Source organism: Coenobita brevimanus, chromosome 109 (assembly GCF_032717465.1).
Source record: "Coenobita brevimanus isolate Jiangsu-jjx chromosome 109, ASM3271746v2, whole genome shotgun sequence".
Taxonomy (NCBI): Eukaryota; Metazoa; Arthropoda; class Malacostraca; order Decapoda; family Coenobitidae; genus Coenobita; species Coenobita brevimanus.
The window spans coordinates 1,185,858-1,211,350 of NC_137062.1; the positions used below are offsets into that span (position 1 = coordinate 1,185,858).

The following is a 25,493-nucleotide window of genomic DNA, read 5'->3' on the forward strand; positions in this document are numbered from 1 at the left end:
GACCTCCTTTCCCATCCTAGGGCAGGGTGAGGAGTAGCAATGTCCACACAAATTTCCCCAATCCAATGGGCCACGCTTCCATTCACTCATCATTCAATCCCCCAGAATCCTGGCTCTATCGGATCTGCCAAAACATTCGCTACATTCTGCAGCTTCACATAAATGTAAACAATAGAGCCATTCCGGACGCTGTCACGTTAAAAAGGGGTGCCAAATCCCTGATCATGCACTTCTTCTCACAACTTTCATCCAGCCAGCTCGATCTCTTGTCAGTTCCCTAGCCTCACCAACTTCCAAACCTCTCTTCCTCACACATTCATCCACCATATCCCTCCACCTTCTCCTTGGCCTACCTCGCCTCCTTCCTTTAAATTTGTTCAGATATACCATTTTCACCACTCTATTGTTATGCATTCTCTCCACATGACCATACCATCTCATCACACTCTCTTTGATTCTGGTGTCCACAGACTTCCTCACTCCACATCTTTCACGAATCACATTATTTCGTATCCTGGAGGAGCTGGGTTTACGATGGAAGAGTTGAGAGGTAGGATGGGACTGGAGTGTATTGGTGTTGTGATGAGGAGAGGTAGATTGAGATGGTTTGGACATGTGGAGAGGATGGGGGATGGTAATTGGGTAAGGAAGGTGAGAAGTATTAATATTGGGGGTGGGGTTATGAGGGGTAGACCGAGAAAGACATGGGACGAGGTCATTAAGTGTGACCTCAGGGTTAAGGGACTGAACAGGGAGGCTGCAATGGATCGTGCAGCGTGGAGAGCTGCCATTAGGTGACCAAGGCTGACACATGCAAGCATGTTGGAGCCTTTAAAAACGAAACGAAACGAAACGTATCCACCCTCTGTACTTCACGTACATTCCTCAGCAGTCCTATCTCCACAGCTCTTACTCTTGACTTTTCAATTTCATGCCACACCATAGTCTCACATCCAAATGTTAAAGCTGGCACTAACACTTCTTCATGTAAGCCTCATGCAGCTGCAACACTGAAGCCTCTGTTTCTTATCAAGGCCTTCATTGCACCAGCTACTTTTCTTCCTTGTGTCACTACTTTCCACTTCTTTTGCACATTTTCCTCTCTTTTCTACCACTGTACCCAAGTACCTGAACTCTCTCGCTAATTCCAGTCTCTCTCCATTCACTGTAACATCACACTGGGAGTCACCTTTTCTCTCAGTAACCATCAGTTTACTCTTCTCTACATTTACTCTCAAGGCATGACGCTCACAGACATCAGCAAAACTGCATTACCCTACCAAGTTCTTGTCCAGTACTTGCAAGCAGTACTGCATCATCAGCATACGACAAATTTGAGATATTCCATCCATCACCATTCACTACCAACGCCATCCCCCTTTCCATTATTCGTGTTTTTACTTCACGCATCACCCATCCATATATATATTGAACAACCATGGGGTCATCACACAACTCTGTCGCATGCCCACACCGATCGTGAGCCATTCACTTAGATGCCCATTAACCCTTCAAAATGTTTCACTACCATCATAAAAACTCTTGACGGCACCTAGCACCTTACCATCTACACCATACATGCGCAAAACCTTCCACAATCCTTCTCTGTCCACTGCGTCGTATGCTTTTTCAGATCCATGAATGCCATAAACACCTTACAGCATTTCTCACAAACCTTCTCCATCATCTGTCTCACTGCAAATATTTGATCCACAGAGTCCCTTCAGTCCCTAGAGAGGTGGTGAAGTGGGCAATGAGAAAGCTTGACTTGGAGGAGTGGCTGGTTAGGGTGGTTATGGCCATGCATGTGGGTGCCCTCACCCAGATAAAGGTGAATGGAGATTTGAGTGATGAGTTTTCTGTGAATGTTGGTGTGCATCAGGGGTCAGTTTTGAGACCCTTGCTGTTTATCATGGTACTTGAAGCCCTTTCATGTGACTTCAGAAATGGACTCCCGTGGGAGATGTTGTATGCTGATAATTTGGTGTTGATTGCAGAGAATGAAAGGGAGGTGGAGGAAAGATTTAGGAAGTGGAGAGATGGTATGGGGCACAAGGGCTTAAGGGTAAATGCAGATAAAACAAAAGTGATGGTATCTAGGGCTGGTGGTGGTACTGTCAAAGACGAGGGAGTGTGGCCATGTGCAGTTTGCCACAAGGGCGTGGGAAGTAATTCCATCTTGTGCAGTGTTTGTGATAAGTGGGTGCATAAGAGATGTAGTGGTATTAGAGGCAGACTGCAAGATAATGCAGTGTTTGTGATAAGTGGGCGCTGATTTCATGTGTGCGGCATGTCGGGGAGAGCAGGTGGAGATTGTCAGGCGTGAAAGGATTGATCTTGCTGGTGAGCCTCTTGAGTGTGTGGAAGAGTTTTGTTATTTGGGAGACGTTATGTGCTGGAGGTGGGGCTGGAGCAGCTCTGTGGCTAGAGGGTGGGGTGGTAAGAAGTTCAGAGAGCTGTTGCCTCTCCTGACACTGAGAGGGCTCTCCCTACATGCTAAGGAATCTTTGTATGTGGCATACACGGAAATGCGAGTCCACAAACCTACTATGCTGCGAAGGACGGTGTGGAAGGTGGGGTTCTGGTCTGGGTTGCAGGTGATCCGAGCCACTAGCTGGTACAGGAGTGGCACAAAATGGTGGCTTGGCACACCCGGACTGTACTCACCCATCTAACAGAGAAGAGAGAGAGAGAGAGAGAGAGAGAGAGAGAGAGAGAGAGAGAGAGAGAGAGAGAGAGAGAGAGAGAGAGAGAGAGAGAGAGAGAGAGAGAGAGAGAGAATTAGCTCACTGTATTCATCCACATAAAAATTAATTTTTAACATTATTAGAATGCTATTTCACAAAGTATAGTATCATCATTATTCCTGCCATTTAGCATCATTCAAACATTCATCTGTAAAATAAAAAGATGTACACACACACACACACACACACACACACACAGTAGACATACATAAAACAGTAAAGAACATTTTCAGAGAGAGAAAGAGAGAATCACCTTACCAACTCATTGATACGATGGTTTCCGATGTTTTCGATCCACAGTGCTATGACTCTATACACGTGGAGGTGGTATTTTGCTGAGGCCTGCAGGCACTTGAGGAAGTTCTTCATGGCCTCAAATAAGCACATCTCCCGCTGCTGCTCCAGGTCGGCCAGTGTGTCGCAGTCCCTCTCTACGTTCCTGGTGAGGATCAGCAAGTGTCTGGAAGGGAAAAATAATAATGATCGTTTCCTGTAAGCCAAGAAACCATTTACAACGCTGGGTGGTAACCATATAACCAAACCATACATGCTCCCTACGTGTCAACAAGTGGGTTGGTGGAGGGTTAGCGCCCCTGCCCGTAAAACAAATTAACTCAAAGTCAAATGGCCACCCCTTACGGGATTATGGCGTCTGGCAATAGACAGATAGATAGATTTTGTTTATAAAGGTTCCAACATGCTTGCCTTCATTGGCACTGGTCACTCAATGCCAGCTCTCCACACTGCTCAATCTCTAGCAGCCTATCTATTTAGTCTCTTATCCCTGAGGTCACACTGTATGGCCTTGTCCCAGGTCTTTTTTGGTCTGTCTTTCACACTCTAACCTCAACATTCACACCTCTCACATTCCGCACCCAACTGTCATCCTCCATCTTCTCAACCTGCCCAAGCCATTTCAGTCTACTCTTCTCATCACAACACCAACACACTGCAGTCCCATCCTTCCTCTCGACTCTTCATTCACAATCCTAGCCCCCCAAGTTCTTGCATTCACAGATGCACTGCACATTCATCTAATCATTATCGTTTCCGTACATCTGAGCCTATGAATATCCTCTTCCTTTACCGTCCACCTCTCACTACCCTCCAGCATTCTCCTAACACATACTGCATTGAAAGATCTCTTAGAACCCCCTGGCACTCTGGCAAGTAGAATGCTTTTAATCTATCCCAAGCACTTATGGCAAGTCATAATGAACTGACAAACCTGTATTTTACACAAGAAAAATGAAGGTGTTTCAACCAGCTCATAAACAGTAGTCAACCAGCACCGCATTACTGTATTGTATCACTGCTGTACTTTACTGTATTTTATGCTTCAGTTTCATCTTTTAATCACAGGGAAGATTTTAGGATTGAGGGTCAAGATGGATAGTAATGCAATATCTGGCCAGACGCCCAATATTGAGCCAAAGGGGGTGTACTAAGTATATAACGTATCACATTATTTGGCACAGGGCTTGGCTGGATTATGCTGGATAATTGAGAGTTTACTGTAGTTTATCATCTCTATAAGATGTGTTCCATCACTTTCATGCTGATGGCATGCAGCTCTGTGTTATGACAACAAATATTAATAAATACTAAGAATAAACAGCAATCTCTAATGCCTGATATCAACCCCTAAAGACCTATGTCCGACGACTGTCAGTTTCCAAACTTGGTACGTGAAGTCCTATGGCTGACGATTGGACGGGTTACAAAAAACTGGAGAGCTGTAACCCCACCACTTTTATGACGTAAATGGTACCTAGCCAATGAAAACTAAGAGATGACGTGGTGGGAGGCATAATCCAGCCCTATCCCTGAGTGTGGGGACCCCCCCCTCCCCACACCATCTCCCCATTTCCCTCTGCCCCATTGGATCCTGCCTTCTGTGTCCCCTCCCACCCAAACTACCCCCCATACCCCTCATAGACCGTATTGGCTGTGTGTGGTAGACATATTCCCTCCCTTTCCCCCCCTCCTGATGCCCCCCTACACTCCTTCCATCTCCCTGTTCCCCCTATTGCCTATTGATGTCCCATTTTTGCTCATGGTGAGGGGACAATTTTTTCTTTTTGTTTTTTTGACAGTCAACAGTGCAGTTACCATAAGACATATGAGAATGACATATACATTTTCTGGTGTGTAAAATCAAGCTCTTCAAACCCAGAAGACCAACATGTACTTTGATGTAATTTTTTTTTTCTTCTCTCTCTAACATTTTTAATTTTTTACGTTCTTTGACGATTGATCATGCAGTAACCATTAGACGAATGAAAGAGAACTATACCTTTTCTGGTGTGTAAAATGAGGCATTTGAAATTTGTAAGGCCAAAATTTACCACGGTGAAAGCTGAAAAGTCAGACCCTTTTGGGGTTCCGGGAGCAGGCAGGGTTGATGATTTGTGGTCTTTAGGGGTTAAGGTGTGGATGACAAACAAGAGACTTAAACTGAATAATGACAAAGCAGAAATCATTATTACAGTAACCTCTCAATTATCCGCTGTCACAACATTCGGCCTAATGCATCACCCGGTGCTTTCTGCTTGACTTATTAGAACAATTTCCAGTGAAATTAGGCACTATCTGACTCAGAAATGGGAAGCGATCGGTGGTACTATAGATTTCTTAGCAGTGAGGTGTACCATCTGGCTCAGACATGGGGCCCAATCAGTGTGGAGGCAGACCCCACAATGCACCAGCCAAGCACAATGTGTTTAGTCGTGGAAGCAGCCCACCCAATGCATCACGCCTACTGTCGCTCTCTCATTCTCTCCCATGGATGCCATACAGTGAGGACGTATCTGTGCCATCTGCTCTTGTGACCCATGTGGTGGCTAAACCCAACTGCTGTGAACCCCTGTGGTGGAGTAATCTTTGTGGGAGCCAGTCACCATCAGACCACATGGGATTAAGTGCACTGTACTGCATAGTGTACTACTTCACCCTCCACTGATGCCAACACTAGGGGAGTACAGTATCATTATAATTACATTATGTGCCATATTCATTCTTTCCTCTTCCTTCTGCCTACAGGTGACTTTACACTCTCTCTCCTGTCATTCTTTCCTCTTCCTTCGGCCTATGGGTGACTCTACACTGAGTGACAAGCCAACTGGTTTTCTGTACACCAGGAAACCATTTACTATGCTGGGTGGTAATCATATAACCAAATTATGGTGCCTGGTGGTTTAGTGCATAATTACGGAGCTCCAATCAGACTGAGCCAGTGCAGGTTTATATCCAAGGGATGGTTGGGGCTTATTGCTCATGTAATGCCACTCAGGGATGAGTGAGGCTGGTCACTCTCATGATGTCAGGACCAACTTGCCTAGCCCCGGGATCCTATGCTCCTCGCGGGGAAACAGGATTAGATGATGATGATGATGATGATCTTTCTTTAAATTGTAAACGTGTTGAATTGTGCCAAGCACTTGTAAATTCCTTACTGGATGAAATGGTGGTGTTGAGAAACAAAAGACCAGATTACAATATTATTTTTATTCTTTGCAGCCTACCTCTAATACCACCACACCTCGTATACACCCACTTATCACAAACACTGCATAAAATGGAGCTATTTCTCACAGCCTTGTGACACACTGCACATGGTCACACTCCTTCAGCTTGAACAGTACTGCCACCTCTCTGGTGGTACCAAACAATAAAAATATGTATACAGGTATATATATATGCCCTTGGGTGGGAAAGGAGGTCCGGATGATGATGATGATATATATATACAGTATATACACATAAAAAGGAGAGGGTGATCATTATTTCACTGATACACAGTAACCCACCTGGCCTTGTACTCTTCTAGTCTCACCTGCGCAGGTCCTTCCTCAGGGCCAGGTCAGTACAGCCCCGTCCCAGGTCCTCCACACGGGCAATTTCCTCCCTGGAGCGTTGAATGTTGGCACGCTTGCCCTTGGTGGATTCACCCTCCAAGTACTGGTGAAGCTGGCGGTACAATTCAAAGGTGTACGTGGCCAGCTCGTTGTATGTGTCCTCCAGTGTACCTGAACAACCAGCACCTGTTGTGGCCACAATATGATAGCAATTACAAGCTGCATAAAGTGTTGCTCCTGCTGCTTAACTCCGATCTGCCTGGTTGAGCAGACCCATCAACCACAGGTAAGCAATTGGTTCTGTGGGGCCAGTACAGTATATACACTGTGTAGGGATCTGGCGCCCCCTTGTGGTAGACACCGCCTCACCATGGTTATACCAGGGTCCTTGCCATGGTGAGGTGCAGGGAAATATGAGGAGGTTTGGCTCCTGGGTGGACATCACAGCTGCACACCCACACAAAACTAACTCTTAAACCAAAATGGCTCAGCTGAAATTACTTGGAGAGTTAAGTGCACACCCAATGTACTGTTTTCACTCATACGTGGCCCAAAATTTTGTCTTTTTCAAGCTTATTCCACATAGCTCTAAGGCAGAAAATGACAATACTACAGCCCTATATCCTCTCCAGAACACTTCTTTGTGACTAGCATTATACTGTTGTGACAGAACATTTATACAACTCAGCATTAACGAAGGAAAAATGACAATTCTTTTTTTTTTTTTTTTTTTTTTTTTTTTTTTTTACAGAAAATGAATAGAGGAAGGAAAAAAATTAATAATAAAAGAAACCATCCACACACACCAGATTACAGGTGTCTTCCATTAATAAAAAATCTGTTAACAGTTGGCCTTGAACAGCTGTAGGGTGAAGTCTGGGGGAAACCACTGTGGGAAAGTGAGTTCCAAAGAGAAGCAGTTTGGAGAATAAAGGAATGGTAATAGGCAGAAATTGTGCAATATGGCAGTGTGACAGTCCAGTCATGAGCGCTACCAGATGCCCGTGTAGCATAGGGGAAGGAATGGAGAGGTGGCACAATGGATGCACCTTCGTCTGAACATTTGCCATAAATGTATCTGTAAAATAATGCAAGGGAGACAACATTCCTTCTTACCTGTAGGGGAGGTAGTTTATTGTAATAGCGGGGTTGTTAATGATTCTAACAGTTTTGTTCTGAATTTTGTCTAGTTGTTTTAGTGCAACCTGTCCACATCCACTCCACAAGGGTGAGTAATATTCAAGCTGACAGCACACATGACTCTTGTATATTATGGCTAACTGCTCGTCCGTGAAGATGTTGTGGATTCTGACAATAATTCAAGTTTCTTTGAGAAGGTATGAGCAAGTGATCTAATATGAGAGGTCCAGCTGAGGCCATTATAAGCAAAACACTATGAATTTCAACACTTTCAGAGGTTGGAATATTGGTTGCACTGAAGGTAGGAATCAGGCAATCTCTGTCCATTAAATAATTGTATAAATTTAGTTTTCCTACCATTAAATGAAACAGGGTTATTTTGTCCCCATTCACTGATCGTAGACAAGTCTTGATTTATGGAGATGGCTGTACTGAGTTGAGAGTTAGAGATATTAAACTTTGTGAATGGGTGTTTAAGTGTGAATGAACTGTGAAGTGTTGAGTCATCTGCATATGAATGGATGGGATTATGGGTGACAGACAAGAGATCATTAATATACCTTAATCTGGAACAGGGTTGGAGCCAGGACTGATCCTTGTGGCATGCTGGCACTAATCAAGTGGAAATTGTTATATAAATCTACTTTTACACTTATCTTTCACTTGCTGAGAACTATCTATGTATTGCCAGGTGCCTTAATCCCGTAAAGGGTGGCCACAATCAAAGTGCCTCCAGGTTGCCCTGTCTCCCGCCATTTCACTGCCCTGCTCCTAGCTCACACCCCCCTTTCTCATAAACCTCTCCACTCCATCCCTCCATCTCATCCTTGGCCTCCCCCTCCCTCTCCTCCCCTCCACCTCACTCACATACACTCTCCTTGTCAGTCTCTCACTCTCCATCCTCTCCACATGGCTTATTTATAAGTCTCAAATACTTTACCAAAAGATATGACAGCTATTGGTCTGTAATCAGAGGGGTCAGAGGAACTTCCTTTCTTTGGAATTGGGTGGATATTGGCTTCTTTCCAAGAATTAGGGAATAAAAAGGTACATATACATAGTCTGGATTATTTGCTAAGAACAGGAGCAAGTTTCGTGGAACAGTTTTTGAAAACTATTGAAGGAATTCCATCTGGGCCTGGAGCTTTGTTGGTTGGTAAATTGTCTAGGATGGATTATGAGTACGGTATCTAGTCTGTACCTTTACTGGAGCAATTCTGGGATAGACAAGTTGTAGTACAGGAATGTTCTGACTGACTTCCTGTAATAATAATAATAATAATAATAATCTGGCCTTTTGTTTCTCAAAAGCGCCAGTTCTTCCTTTTGGGAATTCACTAGCGCTTGTTATTTTTACAATTACAAGAATTGTGACATTTCTTGTATATAATACAAGCTACATCATATATACATGAAAGTGGCAAAAATTAAACCCTATAATCATCTGTCATAATACCTCTCTCCAGATCGTAGCATTTTGAAAAAAGAAAGGCTTTCAGCTGTCTCTTAAAGGATTCAACAGTAGAGAGTTGTCTTATGGACAATGGCAATCTGTTATATAATCTAGGGGCTCTATATGCAAAAGAACGATCAGAGAAAGATGACTGGTGAATGGCTCCTGGCTCATCAAGACGCAAGGAATCATCTTCACTGCGTAACATCACACCCGGGCGTGTCGATGGGAGTTTTAACAATTCAGCAAGATACTTCGGTTCACCAAACTTAAGAACCTTGAATGTAATAAGACACAGTTTAAATTCAATTCTAGCCTTTACTGGTAACCAATGCAACTCAATCAGAAACGGGGTAGTTGAGGTTCTTGGGGGGAGACCAAAGATAAGCCGTGCCGCCCTGTTCAACACAGACTGAACTTTTGTTAGTATATTATTTGGAAGACCAACCCACAGTGAATTACAATAATCAACACGAGACAAGACCACTGCATGGACCAATGTTAGGAGGCACTGTCTATTCAGGAATCTTCTCACAGAATACAGATTTCTGATATGCAAGTTACACCCTCTTACAACCTGATTAATGTGTTCTTTGTAATTTAACTTAGAATTAAAATAAACACCCAAATTTCTAACAGAACTGACTGGATGCAGCTGTGACATGCCAATGTTCAAAGCCAGGGCATTGTCAGTGTCATCACCCCTTCTGTTTCCTCTGATGATGATGATCTCAGTTTTACCATCATTCAGCTTAAGTTTCCTCTTAGCCATCCAAATCTTAATATCAGACATTAGAGATTCAAACTTTATCTTAGTATCGTTGATATCTGACATCTTAACATAGAGCTGGGTGTCATCAGCATAAAAATGATAGGACACATCATGAGCATCAAGTAAAGACGATAAACTACTTGTGTAGATAGTAAATAGAATTGGACCCAAAACTGATCCTTGAGGGACTCCAAATAGAAGAGGAGCAGAATCAGAGCTAGCGTAATCAACAACCACTCTCTGAGATCTGTCCGACAGATACGACTTAAGGAGCAAAAGGGCACTATCACGAACGCCATAAAAATACAGATCATCCAACAATAGTTTATGATCTACTGTATCAAAAGCTGCAGACAGATCCAAAAGAACTAGGAGAGAGGACATCCCACTACAAGTGTTTGCCACCAAGTCGCTCTGAATCCTTATTAGTGAAGTTTCAGTCGAATGGTATTTTCTGTATGCTGATTGAACAACAGGAACAACTCTGTTGTGTTCCAGTAGTGGTAAGAGTTGGTCAAGTATGGCCCGCTCAATAATCTTGGATAAAAAAAACAGGTTAGAGACAGGACGATAATTTGTCATGCTCTCGACATCAAGGCCAGGTTTCTTAATTAGGGGCCTAAGCAAAGTACGTTTCTCAGACCGCACAAAATTACTTTCTAAGAAGCATCTATTTATTATGTTGCAGATAAAGTCTGCAGCATGCTCATACACATCAGGCAGTTGTGACATGTTACATGGATCGAGTGAGCAAAATGTTTTATTAAGTTCTCTGATGTAACATTTGACTTTGTTTACATCCAGTGGATGAAATGTTGAAAGCAAATGATCCCCGGTGCACCGTGGCTGGAAGTCAACTGAGTACGCTTCACTAGGAGAAATGCTGTCTAAATCACTTCTTATGCGAGATATCTTACTTGTAAAAAATGAAGCAAAATCAGAAGCCAATTGGGCATCAGATAAAGAAGTTGGTTTAACAATTACATTCCTCCGACCAACCAAATTGTTCACAACTGCAGACAGTTTTTTTTGATCACCACCACATGAATCAACTTTATTTTGATAATACCTAGCCTTTTGGGCTTTTACAGTGTGAACGACTGCTCTTCTCGCAAAAACATAACGCAAACGAGTTACTTCGGTCCGCTGCAAGCGCCACTCACGTTCTGCCCTTCTACGTTGTCTACGCAAAGAATTAATGGATGGACCATACCACGGAGAATTATCACGTACAGTGATTGTTTTTACTACCTCAGGACAATAATGGTCAAAAATTGACCTGAGCTCGTTGTTGTAAATATCAACCAATTCACCAGAAGAAAGACTTGAAGAATCGATGGAGTTTAAACGTTGATCAATTTCAAAACACATCAACTGGCGGTCAACATTGTTGTAATTTCTGAACCTGATGACCTTTTTATATGAAGGGGATTTTGGGACATCAAAACTAAGAGTGATCAGAGCATGATCAGAGATGAGGGGGTCAAATGAGTCAACCTCCACATCTGATACGCGCCTGCAACCAACAGGGGACAAGATCAAGTCAAGGACATGTCCTGAGACATGAGTTGGATTACTCACATGATTGAAAAAATTGTTCTGGGTGATCAACTCAAGGAATTCTGAAGAAAATGGTTTTGACTCTGGACTGTCAACCCAATAATTGAAATCACCACAAACAAGAAGTCCTCCAGGTTTAAGAGAAAACCCTTCAAGAAACTGCCCAAACTCCTCCATAAAACCTCGATCTCTGCCCGGATGACCTGGTCGATAGACAATTGCAATTCTAATGGTATTCTGATGGAAATTTATTGATACTTTCATAAATTCAAATGATGATGGGGTCAGGTCTAAGTCAATGAGAGAAACGTTTGCAAGTGCTGCAGAGTAGATGAGTGCTACGCCTCCTCCTGGATAGTCAGCAGCAGGCCTGGGAATACTAATAATAGAATGTGTCTTAGGCAAGGCATTACGAATAATATCGATATCAGACTCATACAACCAGGTTTCAGTCAAGCACAATATGTCAAGCTCGTGCTGATTTAGGGTTTCATTAATATAGTCTATCTTATTACGGATGGAACGAATATTTAAAAGACCCATCCTTAACTGGTTCAAGAGGGACGTAGTCAGTTTTTTGAATGGTCAAAATTGGTGTTTTCAATCAATCTATTCCTATGAGAAATCATACTTGGACATTCTCTACTTGAAGCAAAATGGGCAACCACCTGTGACTTTGAATTAGCATCTTGATGTCTTAAAGAAGAGCAGTTGATGCATTTGGGAGAATTTCTGTTACTACAGTCCTTAGATTTATGGGCTCCAGCACAAAAGACACATTTAGGTTCATCACTTTTCCTAGAACATCTCTCAAATGTATGACCAAAGCCTTGGCAGTGATGACACTGTGTAACCCAGAATCTATCGAAAGCACGGCATCTTGTAAGATCCACATAGATGTAATTGCCCTGTTCTACAATGGAGGATCTCACCTCTGGCGACATCTTCAAGACAGCAGTTTTGGTGTCATTCCTTGTCCTTGTGAAGAGAAGGTTGAGGGTACAACCTTAATCAACGAGCATCTTAATTTTATTGTTTTTTCTCAGAATATTTGGGATGATGTCAGAGTCATCCAAGGAAGAGGAAAGGCCTGTCACGGTCATTTTAGGCAGAATTTTCTTTGGCTCTGATATGCAAAAAGTGCCCTCAGAGCCAAAATGATCAGTCAGCACCCCAGTTGCTTCCCCCTTGGCCTCAGCTGACGGAAACTTCATTACTAGCCCACCAGCCTTGGTCTTAAGGCAGCTGTCAACCGGTACCGAGTTAAGTACGCCTCTGATGTCTTCTGGTCCCATCTGATTTGTCAGGGCACTAGCGCCACTCTCTGGTTTCACAATCAGTACATGCTGACTATGAATGGCTTTTTTCTGGCCATGAGCACTGATCTCAATCACGCCCCCAGGCAGATCCTTCCCTCCCCCCACGAGAGACCCACGAACAGCATCCGCAAATGACTTGGCCTGATCTTGTGTGACCGCCATAGGTGATGAGACCTTGGTCTCTAGTGCCTCCAGTCTATTTGATACGTCTCTGATTGCTTGAAAGATTGGCCCAATAACTTTACCTTCATACTCCTTCTTGGTACTACTTTCTCCACCAGCCAAGACCTCGTCTGCTGGTGCAACACACTGGCTACACAGCCAGCAAAAGCCCAGCTGGTGGCTCCTCTTCATGAATGGATAGTCGCCTGCATCCAAATTTTCACAAGCTGTATGAATCCACTCGCTGCAGTAGGCGCACTTCAGTGCTGGTGCACTTTTTGCTACAGACCTACTGCAGCGAGGGCACTGGTGTTGTTTACTCATGATAAGGGAGAACAAAAAAAAACAAAATGACAACAACAGCAAAACGTATATACAATACTACCCGGGAAAAACCCGGGTAGCGCCGCCCCCGTTTGTGTCACCCTAATTTAGGAGGAAAAAAGAAAACCGAAGGAAAAAAAGCACAAAAAACAGAAATGGAAAAAAAAAACAGGGTGTCTGCGAGGTCACCACGAGCAGGTGGGGTACGACTTGACTACCCTTCTAGGAAAGGTAACCCAAACCGAGGTGCCGCAGAAGTGCTGAGATGGTATTGAAAACTTTTCCCAATTTCGAGCTTTACAGCAGCAACAAATACGCGTCACTTAGGCAAGACCTCATTGGTTACGATACTGCCACTGCGCAAAGGCAGAATTTCTGGCAAACGTACTGGGCAAGGATGTTCACTTTTCCATGTGGTCATTTATATTGGTTTCATCTGAAGATATTAGTGGGGGAATGGGTCATGACTTGTTAAAGGTACTACTGAAAGAAATTAGGGTTGACAAAAAATTTTCTATTGTCACTAGGATTATTTAACACTTTGGAGGCATGGTTATGATGAAAGTTTGATTTGGCAATATTTATTACTGCTTTTGTGTGGTTTCTTGCAATTATAAAGTAACTGAGGGATTCTGTAGATCAGCTAAGGACTTTTGGGTTGTTGCTCTGGCACAAATGTTGCTGAAACATTTTGGGGAGTCCTGTCTTTTAGTAAATAGCTAACTGGGTATGAACAATTCCATACCAGCTTCTATTAGGTCATTCATGAGGGACTGGGTATACCTGATGTCAGTGGAGAAGTAAGACTGCCATGGAATATCAGCAAAATAATTTCTAAATCTATCCCAGTCTGCCCTATCAGTGCCATCTGGTCACCCTGACAGGTTCAGAATGGGAAGGTTTGTGGCAACTGACTAACGATGCTTTAAGGAGAGTGTGGTTGGAGGATCGAAGTGGTGACAGTACCTTTATCATGTATTCTATCTAACTATCTATAGCCAAATCCTTTAATCCTATATGAGGTGGCCACAAACAAATCACCTCCATGTCACCCTGTCCCTTGACATTTTGCTGCCCTCCCCCCAACTTACACCCCCCCCTCTCATATCTCTCCCTACTCCATCCCTCCATCTCATTCTCAGTCTCCCCTTCCCTCTCTCCCCATCCACCTCACTCAAACATATTCTCCTAGTTAGTCTCTCACTTTCCATCCTCTCCACATGGGTTATTTGTCAGGAAGAGGTCCAAGAGACAGGCACTGTGGTCAGTATTATATGGTATTCTGGTTGGCTGCAGTGTGTCCAGGCATCTCAAAAGAGGAATGGATCTTCAATTTGGCTCTCTGTTATCTTGTTCCTGTTTTTTTCTTGGAGGGAACAATATGTGGGCTCCTGGCCTTTGGTTCCTTCTTTCTTACATCATCATCATCATTTGGACCTCCTTTCCCACCCTAGGGCAGGGTGAGGAGTAGCAATGCCCAGACAGCCCAAATCTGCCCAATCCAATGGACCACACTTCCATTCACTCATCATTCAAGTCCCCGGAATCCTGGCTCTATAGGACATGCCAGAAACATTCACCATGTTCTGTAGTTTCACATAAATGTATCCGACTGAGTCATTCTGGACGCTGCCACGTTAAAAAGGGCTGCCAAATCCCTGATCATGCACTTCTCACAACATTCATCCAGCCAGCTCGATCTCTTGTCAGTTCCCTAGCCTCAATGACTTCTTCCTTACATTACAAAAAATAAATAAATAAAAAAACTAACTGCATGAGATAAGAGGGGTAAAGAAAAAAGGGCTATAGAATGAACCAGTGTTGTTGTGGATGTATGGGGTTGACACACACACAGAAACTAACTGCATGAGCTTCGAGGGTTAGAGAAAAAAGGCTATAGAACAAACCAATGCTGTCGTTGATGGGTGGGTTGTCCTCCTGCCTGGCGATGGCCACGTTGTAGTAGTCCTGTATGATGCCCCGGGCGGGTCTGGTGCGGGAGTCCATCAGCAGCGAGCCATACAGTGTGTACATCTGGCACATCATCTGCTGGTTCTCCTGTGTCACTGTTCCTTCCTGTATAAGTCAGTCTTTGTTAGTACAGCCTCCTTGATCTCATCTGACAGAGACCCCTAACCACATCATCTTCTGGTCCTCTTGTGTCACCGTCCCTTCCTGTACATGTCAGTCTTTGTTTGTCTACCTATCTATTGCCAGACTCCTTAATCCCATATGGGGTGGCCACAATCAAATCGCCTCCACGTCGCCCTGTCTCCCGCCATTTCACTGCCCTGCTCCCAGCTCACACACCCCCTCTCTCATATACCTCTCCACTCCCCCTCCCTCTCCCCCCCTCCACCTCACTCACATACATTCTCCTCATCAGTCTCTCACTCTCCATCCTCTCCACATGGCCAAACCACCTCAGTGTGTTTCTCCTAACACTTCCTATCACATCCACATCATCTGACAAAGACCCCTAACCACATCATCTTCTGCTCCTCCTCTGTCACCAACCCTTCCCGTACAAGTCAAGCTTTGTTATAATCATGGCACGTGACTCTGAGGTTGTCATTATCGTGCCCTGGCAACCTACCATTCAAAAGTGCATCTGATTTCGTGGATGAGATGCCTGTGATTCATGTATAATATGTTCGTGTATAATATATTCGTGCATAATAATATCATTCGTGTATACTATGATATGAAATTGGATGCACTACCACCACCACCATAATAACAACTACTGCTATTACTACTACTACAACTACTAATACCACCAGCATCAAGTAACTAACCTGTTTAAAATGGTCTACCAGTGGATTCATTGCTTGTATGGCCATCTTGACATCGTTGTGTGTTCGGGTCACCCTGGCATGCTCCATAGTGTTGAGCCATTTGCCAGACTGGGAGAGGCGTGGGGCTAGCTGCTGTGCCTCCTTCACCGCCCACTCACACCCCGCACCGCCAAACTTCCCTCCCTCACGCCCCACCTTGCTCTTCCTTAGCTGTGGTGCAGAAAAGGCAAATGATGTCAAAGAGGTATCTGAAAGGAGCATGTGGGACTGCATGGAGAGACAGACTGGCAAATGAGGAAGTGATGGAGCATTGTGGTGTGGATGTATGTGTTAAGAGACATGCACTGAGGTGGTCTGGCCGTGTGGAGAGGAAGGAGAGTAAGGAGCATGTGGAGTTACATCGAGAGACAGACTGACAAATGAGGAAGTGATGGAGCATTGTGGTGTGGATGGGGATGTGATAGAGAGCATACACTGAGGTGGTTTGTTCATGGGGAGAGGATGGATAGACTAACTAGGAGAGTGAAAGGAGCATGTGGAGTACAATGGAGAGACAGACTGACAAATGAGGAAGTAATGTTGTGGTGTGTATGAGGATGTGATAGAAAGCATTAGAAATACACTGAGGTGGTTTAGCCATGCAGACAGGAGGGAGAGACTAACTAGGAGACTGTACGTTTATGAATGGAAGGGGGGAGGGGAAGGGGAGACTGAGAATGAGATAAGGAATGGAGTAGAGAGGTATATGAGAGTGGACGGTGTAAGCTGGGAGGAAGGCAACAAAATGGCGGGGGACAGGGTGACAAGGAGGTGATCTGTTTGTGGCTCCACTCCTTACAGGATTAAGGAATCTGGCTATAGATAGACTGATAGACAGTCAACACACATACTCTTTTCACCTGAGTTGGTGCGATGTGGTGCGTGTGGTTTGTGAGTGTGACATGGTGCGTGTGGTGCGTGAGTGTGACATGGTGCATGTGGTGCGTGAGTGTGACATGGTGCATGTGGTGCGTGAGTGTGACATGGTGCGTGTGGTGCGTGAGTGTGACATGGTGCGTGTGGTGAGTTGGTGCGATGTGGTGCGTGTGGTGAGTGGCTGTGATGTGGTGAGTTGGTGTGATGTGGTATGTGTGGTGAGTTGGTGTGATGTGGTGTGTATGGTGAGTTGGTGTGATGTGGTGAGTTGGTGTGATGTGGTGTGTGTGGTGAGTTGGTGTGATGTGGTGTGTGTGGTGAGTTGGTGTGATGTGGTGTGTGTGGTGAGTTGGTGTGATGTGGTGTGTGTGGTGAGTTGGTGTGATGTGGTGTGTGTGGTGAGTTGGTGTGATGTGGTGTGTATGGTGAGTTGGTGTGATGTGGTGTGTGTGATGAGTTGGTGTGATGTGGTGTGTGTGGTGAGTTGGTGTGATGTGATGCGTGTGGTGAGTGTGATGTGATGCATGTGGTGAGTGCGATGTGGTGTGATGTGGTGAGTTGGTGTGATGTGGTGTGTGTGGTGAGTTGGTGTGATGTGGTGTGTGTGGTGAGTTGGTGTGATGTGGTGTGTATGGTGAGTTGGTGTGATGTGGTGTGTGTGGTGAGTTGGTGTGATGTGGTGTGTGTGGTGAGTTGGTGTGATGTGGTGTGTATGGTGAATTGGTGTGATGTGGTGTGTGTGATGAGTTGGTGTGATGTGGTGTGTATGGTGAGTTGGTGTGATGTGGTGTGTATGGTGTGATGTGGTGTGTGTGGTGAGTTGGTGTGATGTGGTGTGTATGGTGAGTTGGTGTGATGTGGTGTGTGTGATGAGTTGGTGTGATGTGGTGTGTGTGATGAGTTGGTGTGTATGGTGAGTTGGTGTGATGTGGTGTGTATGGTGAGTTGGTGTGATGTGGTGTGTATGGTGAGTTGGTGTGATGTGGTGTGTATGGTGAGTTGGTGTGATGTGGTGTGTGTGGTGAGTTGGTGTGATGTGGTGTGTATGGTGAGTTGGTGTGATGTGGTGTGTATGGTGAGTTGGTGTGATGTGGTGTGTATGGTGAGTTGGTGTGATGTGGTGTGTGTGGTGAGTTGGTGTGATGTGGTGTGTATGGTGAGTTGGTGTGATGTGGTGTGTATGGTGAGTTGGTGTGATGTGGTGTGTGTGGTGAGTTGGTGTGATGTGGTGTGTGTGGTGAGTTGGTGTGATGTGGTGTGTGTGGTGAGTTGGTGTGATGTGGTGTGTATGGTGAGTTGGTGTGATGTGGTGTGTGTGGTGAGTTGGTGTGATGTGGTGTGTGTGGTGAGTTGGTGTGATGTGGTGTGTGTGGTGAGTTGGTGTGATGTGGTGTGTATGGTGAGCTGGTGTGATGTGGGGGAATTGCACAGTGTCCTGCTGGTATAAAAAGCATTAATATTTACATTAATACCACACCAAGTTGAGGAGAGTGTGGTTAGGTGGTATGGGCATATGGAGAGAATGGGTGTGGACAGGGGCATATGGAGAGAATGGGTGTGGACAGAGAGGTGGAAAGGGTATTAGGGTATATGTGGGTGTGTCTGAGAGTGGCAGGAGGTGTTTGTGGCCACCCCATATGGGATTAAGGTGTCTGGCAATAGATAGATAGATAGACAGGAGATGTGGTAGGCCAAGAAGAAGGTGTAATTAGATGGTGTGGTGATATAGAGAGGATGCATGTAGGTAGGGTGGTGGAAAGGGTAATGCAAGAGTTAACCGTTACTCCCAGTCCTTCATTTATGCAACAGGTCAACTCTGGAACTGTCTCCCTCTGTCTGTATTTCCTACTTCCTATGATCTCCAGTCTTTCAAATGCAGTCCAGGCATCTCAAAATGAATGGATCTTGAATTTGGCTCTCTTGTATTTTTTTTTTTTTTTTCTTGGAAGGAACAGTTTGCAGGCTCCTGGTCTTTGGTTCCTTCTTCCTTGGGGGAGGGGAAAGATGGTGTACAGATGGGGTAAGAAAGTGAGAGAGAGAGAGAGAGAGAGAGAGAGAGAGAGAGAGAGAGAGAGAGAGAGAGAGAGAGAGAGGCAAGGGAACTGACAAGAGATCAAGCAGGCTGGATATATTTTGTGCAGAGTAGGGGTGAGGGTGTGACCAGTGTGTGGCTATGTGCATCCCCCCCCCCCTTTTTTTTTTTACTAATCAGGTGAGGTCAGGATTCCAGGGGCCTGAGCAGTAAGTGAATGGGAGTGTGGCTCATTTCAATGGGGGAAACATTGATCAGTACCTTATTCTATCTTTTTTTTTTTTCTCTGGACCCTACCTCACCCCACCTTGGGTTGGGGGAGGAGGTTTGGATGATGATGATGATGATGATGATGATTACTACAGCTTCTGTAAATGTAGGTATAACTTATCTATTTATCTAAATGCTATCCTCTTTTTACTCTAACTTGGCTTAAACTTTCCGTCTTGAATGCTCAGTTGTAAGAACAGACACTAGATTATGATGCTAGTCACAAAGAAGTGCTGTGGAAGGTATGTAGGGCAGTAACATTGTCTTTTTCTGCCACAGAGCTACGTGAAATAAGCTGCAAAAGGATGGAAGTCTGGGCCAAGTTTATGTACAAACGGTATAGTAGTGGTTTATAAATCAGTTATCATAATCAATGTAGCTAAAAGACACTTGCTGTGGATACTGAGAGGTGAAAGAAATGTTATGTGAAAAACAGAAGTTGTGAATGTGATCCTTTGTACCAGAGTGGCATGCAGGAGGGAGTGCAGTTGTGGGTTGCTGCACCCAGTGGTTATGGCCTTCAGTGCTGACACACGCGCCGCCACAATCACCTCCTGGTGCCGCAGCTCCACTCCAACTTCTCGCTCACTCCACTTGTCTCTGAGATCCTTTACATACAGGCTCAGCTGAAACAAACATGGATGCATTGTGTATACAGTGCAGACTTAAAAAGTAAAAGCAAATGTAGCCACCACAGTTCAAACTTTACAAAAGTGTGAACTTGATTAGTACCTGTAGTATTTAATTAGCTAGCCCTGCCTTATCTTGAGGTTTAGATATGCCTCTGGCACCTGGTTAAACTGGTTTTCATTATCACTGCAAATCATGCATTTTTTGGCTCAAAAACTTCATCATCATGGACCTGAGCGGGTTTCTATTGAAAATGCATAATCTGTGGTTTGTGGTGGCTGTGAGGGCTTCCAAGATGCTGGCCAACTGCAGGAGTTAATGCCAGGTGGTGGTGACCACTACATGTCCACCCCTGCCTCACAACCCCTTACCTCCAGCCCATCTCAGGTCTCTATATGGTGTGTGTTTCTTCTTTATTGTGCCCTTGTCATCACTGTCTAATAACCTAACCATGAAGGTGTGTGTCTGATACTTACCATAACACTGTGTGTGTAGTTAGTGGCTATAAGTAATTGTAAAGGGGAAAGCTTGGGTTTGTGAGTGGTGTGCCTGGTGCCAGTTAGGATAAATCCCATAGGTTCTGTGCTCTTGTTATCATGCATCATGTTTGGCACCCATTACGTGATAAACAAGAGATACTGTACAGATTCTATTCCCAAGCTGAATAAAATAATTTGAAGATAGGATGTCACATGGAAAGACTGACTGACAAGGAAGTGAAGAAACGTTGTGGTGTGGATGTGGATGTGATAGGAAGTGTTAGGAGAAACACACTGAGGTAGTCTGGCCATGTGGAGAGGATGGAGAGTGTATGGAAGCATGGTAGAGGCCGAGGATGAGATGGAGGGATGGAGTGGAGAGGTACATGAGAAAGGGGGGTGTGAGCTGGGAGCAGGGCAGTGAAATGGGAGGGGACAGGGTGAAGTGGAGTCGATTTGTTTTGTGGCCACCCCTTACGGGATTAAGGCGTCTGACAACAGATAGATAGAAGAACAAAATTACTGGTAAACATAAATACACAGTAAGACCTGAGTCTGTTGTGGTAGCCTGGCCGGTACTTTCATTAGTTGGGGAAGCTTCCAAACACCTCTTCCTTAGTGGTTTATTTTCCCTGTTACCCCTCACTACCCTTTTGTGCATCATTTTCATCATTGCAATACCACCACACTCAGTATTTTTTTTTTTTTTTTTTAAATAACAGAACGGAGGAAGGAAAAACAAATGGAGAAAAATAACACACAAGATGACACCAAACCAGCTGAATCCAAAAATAAATAGCTATGGAACAGGTGCAAGGGAGCTTCATTTACCAACAATATTGACCCTTGAGAGCCATGTGAGAGGATGGAGTGAGAGACTAACTAGGAGTGTATGTAAGTGAGGCAGAGGGAGGGAGAGGGAGACCAAGGATGAGATGGAGGAATGGAGTGGAGAGGTGCATGAGAGAGGGGGTGTTAAGTTGGAGGGAAGACAGTGAAATGGCAGGGGACTGGGCGACATGGAGGTAATTTGCTAGGGGGGAGAGGGAGAGGGAGACCGAGAATGAGATGGAGGAATGGAGTGGAGAAGTGTATGAGAGAGGGGGATGTTAAATTGGGAAGAGGGCAGTGAAATGGCAGGGGACAGGGTGACATGATGGTGATTTGTTTGTGGCCTCCCTTTATGGTACAGCAGAAGTCCGATTTTTCGGTATCTATGGGACCAGGCAAGTGCCAAAAAATCAAAATTGCCGAATTATCAAAAACCCTACGCACTCAGTACCTTACATGTTTCAGTGAACACTATCATCACTACTCATATCATTACAAATGTGTTTGGAGAGAGTACTGTATACTGTTTGATGCTGTACAATACTGTAATGAATACAGTACTATACATGAATATGAAAAATAAAGAAATTAGTGAACATACTGTATATAAATGTAATGATACACTAGGCCTACAAGTTCACATGCACTTACCTAAACTTATAGTAGGTTCCTTATTTACATATGTACAATAGAAGGGGTTGATTGGAGTCTGCTACTGCTGGAAAAAGTCCCCAGCAGTAGAAGGTCCTGCAACAGGCTCTAAGGACTCATGGAGAATTTCAAGACTGACGAAAAAAATCGGAAAATCTGCCGAATGATCAGAGATTTTCGTAAATGGGACTATTTCTCAAAACTGCCGAAATATCAGATTTGCCGAGGAATTGGATGCCGAAGAATTGGACTTTTACTGTATTAAGGTGTCTGGCTATAGACAGATAGGCAGAGAGAGAGAGAGAGAGAGATACAGATAGAGTATGAGATAGACAGAAGAGAGAGCAACTTACCTCCTGTGGTTTGTGGCGGAGGGACATACACTTGGCAGCCTCCTCCATCTCTGACAGTATCTGCAGCTGACACAGGAATGGGTATATGGATGTACTGCTTTCCATCTGGTTCTGGCAATAGACAAGCAGATCCTCACTATAACAGACCCCGGTGTGACGGAAACTGGATTTAACAGACACTGCAAAGGCCACCAAACTTCTATCTATCTATCTATAGCCCGACGCCCTAATCCCGCAAAGGGTGGCCACAGACAAAAAGCCTCCAAGTTGCTCTGTCACCCACCATTTGACTGCCCTCCCCTCAACTCACTCCTCCCTCCCTCATATACCTCTCATCTCCACCCCCCCAACTTATCCTCGGTCTTCCCCTCCCTCTCCCTCCCACCACTTCATCTCCATACACCCTCTTAGTCAGTCTTTCATTCTCCATTCTCTCCACATGTCCAAACCACCTCAGTGTATTTCTCCCGATTTTCTCAACCACATCCACATCAAACTTCCAGAGGCTAAAACAAACAGTGTCCGTTAATTGGGATGCAGTGGGTGGCAGTACATATGTTTCCTATCCTTTTTACTCCAACCTGGCCTGAAATTGCCCTCCCCATCATGACTGCTGAGTTGTAATAAGACTATAGTAATACTGTACTAGTCATGAGGAAGTGCTATGACAAGGATGAGAAATAAGTTGCAAAAAGGCAAAATTATAGGCCAAGTTATTATTATTATTATTATTATTATTAGTGTGTGGTATTATTATTATTATTAGTGTGTGGTAGGTGGGGAGACTCACCATCCACTCACTCAATGTTGTGCTGCTCTCGGATGTCTGCCCTGTCCTCTCCTCCATCCTTCTTTCCTTCCATCTTCTTCTGTCTTTCTTTCCTTCATTCTTTCCTCGTCTTTCTGCCTGCGAGTGACTTTGCACTCCCTCTTCTGTCTTTCATTCATTCATTCTTTCCTCTTCCTTCTGCCTGTGGGTGACTCTACACTGAGTGACAAGCCAAATGGTTTCCTGTACACCAGGAAACCATTTACTATGCTCGGTGGTAACCATATAACCAAATTTTGGTGCCAGGTGGTTTAGTGGGTAATTATTGTGCTCCAGTCGGATTGAGCCGGTGAAGGTTTATATCCAAGGGGTGATTGGGGTTTATTGCTCACATAATGCCACTCAGGGATGTGAGGCTGGTCACTCTCATCTTAAATGTCAGGACCAAATGCCTAGCCCTGGGCTCCTACGCTCCTCATGGGGCAATGTAGGATTGGATGATGGATGGATGGATTATTATTATTATGTATTGTTGATCTGAGTGCATTATTACGTGGTACAATACCATATGCTGTTGGCATAAAGTTCTCCCTACGTGTCAAGTGGGGTTGGTGGAGGATTAGTGCCCCTCCCTGTAAAACAATTAACTCTTAGCCCTTGGCCACCCCGTTTGGGATACATGGCGTCTGGCAATAAATGAATGAATGAATAGGCTAAGTTAGTGTAAAATGAGTATAGTTTTCATTTTTGGTACTGTGCTAGAATATGTTATGGTATTCGTTTTTTTTTTTTTTTTTTAATGCTAGGAAGAAGGAACCAAAGGCCACAAGCCCACAATAACTGTTCCTTCCAAGAGAAAAACAAAATACAAGAGAGAGCCAAATTCCAGATCCAATCATTTCAAGACGCCTGGACACACTGCGTTTGAAAGACTGGAGATCATAACTAGCAGGATATACAGACTGAGGGAGACAGTTCCAGAGTTGACCTGTTGTATAAATGGCTGGAATCCCACCTCAGGGATTGAAAGAATACAGAGAGCAGCAACGAAGAGAGAATTACCGTACGAGGAAAGACTGTTGTGACAAAACTGTCCAACCCCAGAAAAAAATATGGATAAGAGGAGATTTGATTAACCCGCCCCATCCCAACCACTTTTCCACCACTGACTCCCCCCAATCCCTACCATTTTTGGAATTTTTTTTTGTTGGCTCAAACCTCCACCTTTGATGAGAAACATCGGAAAATCATAGAGAAATCGCTCACCTGAGGTTTAAAATACTCGATACAGGTAGGAGTACCTCCTTACCTTACTGGGTTTTCTATCAGGCTGGCTGCAAAAGAAAACGAGTTCTATGGGAGGATAACTATTGCACACCACTCATAAACGGTATTTATTTATTTATTTGGTACGAATTTATATGTAGTACGAGAGTATATTGGTTTCAAACAGTAATATAGGCATTATAAGCATTGTTTCACTCACTAACTCATCACCATACCTGACCTTCTTTAGCCACAATATCTGATCATCATTTCTGACTGTTTCTTCCTCTAATGCTACGTAAACTTTGTCCTCCACATTGTCATTGATTGGGAAATCACTCTGGCCCTGAATTTCGTACCGTGGCACGACATGTCTTTATTGGCCAGGTCACTGGTAACAGGTGAATTGCCGAGACAATGGCGTGGTGGGGGGGGGAGGTCATGCTGGGTAAGGCACTGTCCTTGCCTGGCATCTTGTAGAGGAAGGTGTCCCGTGTATACGTACCAAAAATCACTAGCGAAAATTGAAAATTGTGTAAATTAGGGACCTTGCAATTGATGCGCATTTATATACGTCAACAGGACTGACAGTGACAAAACGTGTGGAAGTATATATACATCAACGGGATGCGGCGGGTTAATGTGTACAGATGATGCAAGTGAATGGAGAAGCTTGACAGGAAGGCCCTGTTTTTGTGGGACGAGAGAGAAACGAGGGGTCACAACAAAAAGCTGAAAAGGACCACATGCAAGAGAGGCATCAATAAATACAGCTTCCCTTACAGAACTACTGAAGCATGGAATAACCTGGATAAAGAGGTGATAAATGCCAAGGATATTCATGATTTCAAAACCAAGCTGAATGTTAGTGGTTATGGAGACAGGACAGTATGAGCATAACTCCCTTCCTGTAAATCACAGCTAGGTAAATACACACACACATATACATAAGATTGAAAAAGTTCAAAGGGCCGTTACAAGATGGGTACCAAGCTTAAGGGATCTAAGCTACGAAGAAAGACTAGAAAAACTGAATCTACCAACATTACAGAAGGGAAGGGAAAGAGGAGACATGATTATGCTATATAAATGCATATCAGGGAAAGAGAAAATACATAAATGAATATATAACCTATGGGGAAGCATCAGCAAGAAGACACTGCAA

At 44.2% G+C, this 25,493-nt stretch overlaps 1 protein-coding gene across 1 annotated transcript in view; it reads right to left on the reverse strand.

Annotated features, from left to right (window-relative positions):
* LOC145417187 (serine-protein kinase ATM-like) overlaps positions 1-25,493 on the reverse strand; it is an 89,405-nt gene that overhangs the window by 13,790 nt on the left and 50,122 nt on the right. The window contains exons 18-24 of the mRNA XM_080285961.1: positions 22,294-22,404; positions 19,811-19,975; positions 16,133-16,342; positions 15,242-15,410; positions 6,583-6,790; positions 3,006-3,207; positions 2,545-2,614 (exon numbers count right to left, since the gene is read on the reverse strand). Coding sequence (XP_080142087.1) covers positions 2,545-2,614; positions 3,006-3,207; positions 6,583-6,790; positions 15,242-15,410; positions 16,133-16,342; positions 19,811-19,975; positions 22,294-22,404 — 1,135 coding nt within the window. The remainder of the gene's footprint in view (positions 1-2,544; positions 2,615-3,005; positions 3,208-6,582; positions 6,791-15,241; positions 15,411-16,132; positions 16,343-19,810; positions 19,976-22,293; positions 22,405-25,493) is intronic.